Below are 1331 nucleotides of genomic sequence, written 5' to 3' on the forward strand. Positions count from 1 at the left end.
ATTCATACTTCATCGATATGATAATGTTGAGGAGACAGAAGGACGAAATCAATTGAAAATACTTTTCAGACTCACAGCGCCATCACGAAATTAATATTAGTCAGGAAAGGAGGAGATTTCTGAGTTGCGGATATCTGCAATGTTATTTTTCATGCACATAGACTTGGGTAACAAATTGTCTAGCAGCTGTAAGATACTACATTATCTGGATGAATAGGATTGTCCGAGTTAACCAGCCACTGCCTTGCGTGATGAACTCAGCTCTGAAGAGCACTCTTATGAGAAAGAGTTGCATTGGGCGGTCGTGAAGTTATGAGCGAACCAAATAGAGACAATGCATCAAGATCCTCTTCTGCCAAGGGTTTTGTGGCATCATCGGTCACATAATCATAAGATAAGCAGTGGCTTCGCTCATGCATTTTTGTCCACATCGTCAAGGCAAAATAATTATGCGAAGTCACATCTAAAAAATGAGCAAAGTACAAGATCTTCAAAAGCTCTACAATGGCCTCATTAGAAAGCACCACGCCATCCTTGGCAACATCTCCCTCTGCTGGAAGAGTTGCTTCACTAGTCTTCACCTCGTCACTATCCTGTGTGTCTTGGGTTCCATTCTCCGGGATACTGGAACCCTCTGTGACCACACCATCTTCAGCTGTAGGCTCCTTGCTGGTGACATTCTCTTCTAGTAACTCTTTTTCTTTCTCGGCAATCTCTTCCTTCACAGCAGCAGCAAGAAGCTGCCTAAGTTTCTCGTACTCATTGATCAATACGACAGCGCTGGCCTTTGACCTCAACACATCGTCCTGATCTTTGTTTGTAACTTTACCCTGGGCTTTACTATCCTCGATCTGTAATATCCAATTATATTTATTTTTTTAGGGCCCTGAGATGCTTGTTCATCATGGACAGAATAGGACCGTCCTTAACAAAGAAAGACCTGGAAGGAACGGTGGAGCCATTGGGAGATGCAGGAGTTGCTACCTCTGAGCCAGCCATTGCAGTCCTCTAAAAGTGAAACTTATGTTGAAAAATATAGCGTAACGCGAGGGTTTTAGTATCTTAAGCTGAAGCCCTACCTCAAACAGTGGGGCGACCTAAACTTTCATGGCATACATTATAAACACGCTCATTCGTTGTTCACACAACTCCCAAATAGCCGCAAAATCCCCAAAATATGCTACAAGCGCCAAAAATTCACTCCGGGGGTTTAAAGCTCAAATCCTAACTCTAGTCGTAGTTCTAGACTTCTATTTTAAACTCTGTGAAGAACCCAAAGCCCTAGAACCCTTTAAAAGAAAAATGACCAAAACATGGCGAATCACCGAGAC

General features: G+C 42.8%; 1 protein-coding gene across 1 annotated transcript; it reads right to left on the reverse strand.

Annotated features, from left to right (window-relative positions):
- Positions 1-257: 257 nt before the first annotated feature.
- Positions 258-999, reverse strand: LOC149258528 (uncharacterized). Its single transcript, XM_089421407.1, has 2 exons — positions 985-999; positions 258-851 (listed from the first exon to the last, which is right to left on the reverse strand). Exons 1-2 carry the CDS (start codon positions 997-999, stop codon positions 258-260), a joined length of 609 nt encoding a protein of 202 aa, XP_089277533.1.
- Positions 1000-1331: the final 332 nt, after the last annotated feature.

The sequence above is a fragment of the Pinus tabuliformis genome, chromosome 6 (assembly GCF_031772625.1).
Source record: "Pinus tabuliformis cultivar Carrire ecotype Pingquan chromosome 6, CPIR1, whole genome shotgun sequence".
Taxonomy (NCBI): Eukaryota; Viridiplantae; Streptophyta; class Pinopsida; order Pinales; family Pinaceae; genus Pinus; species Pinus tabuliformis.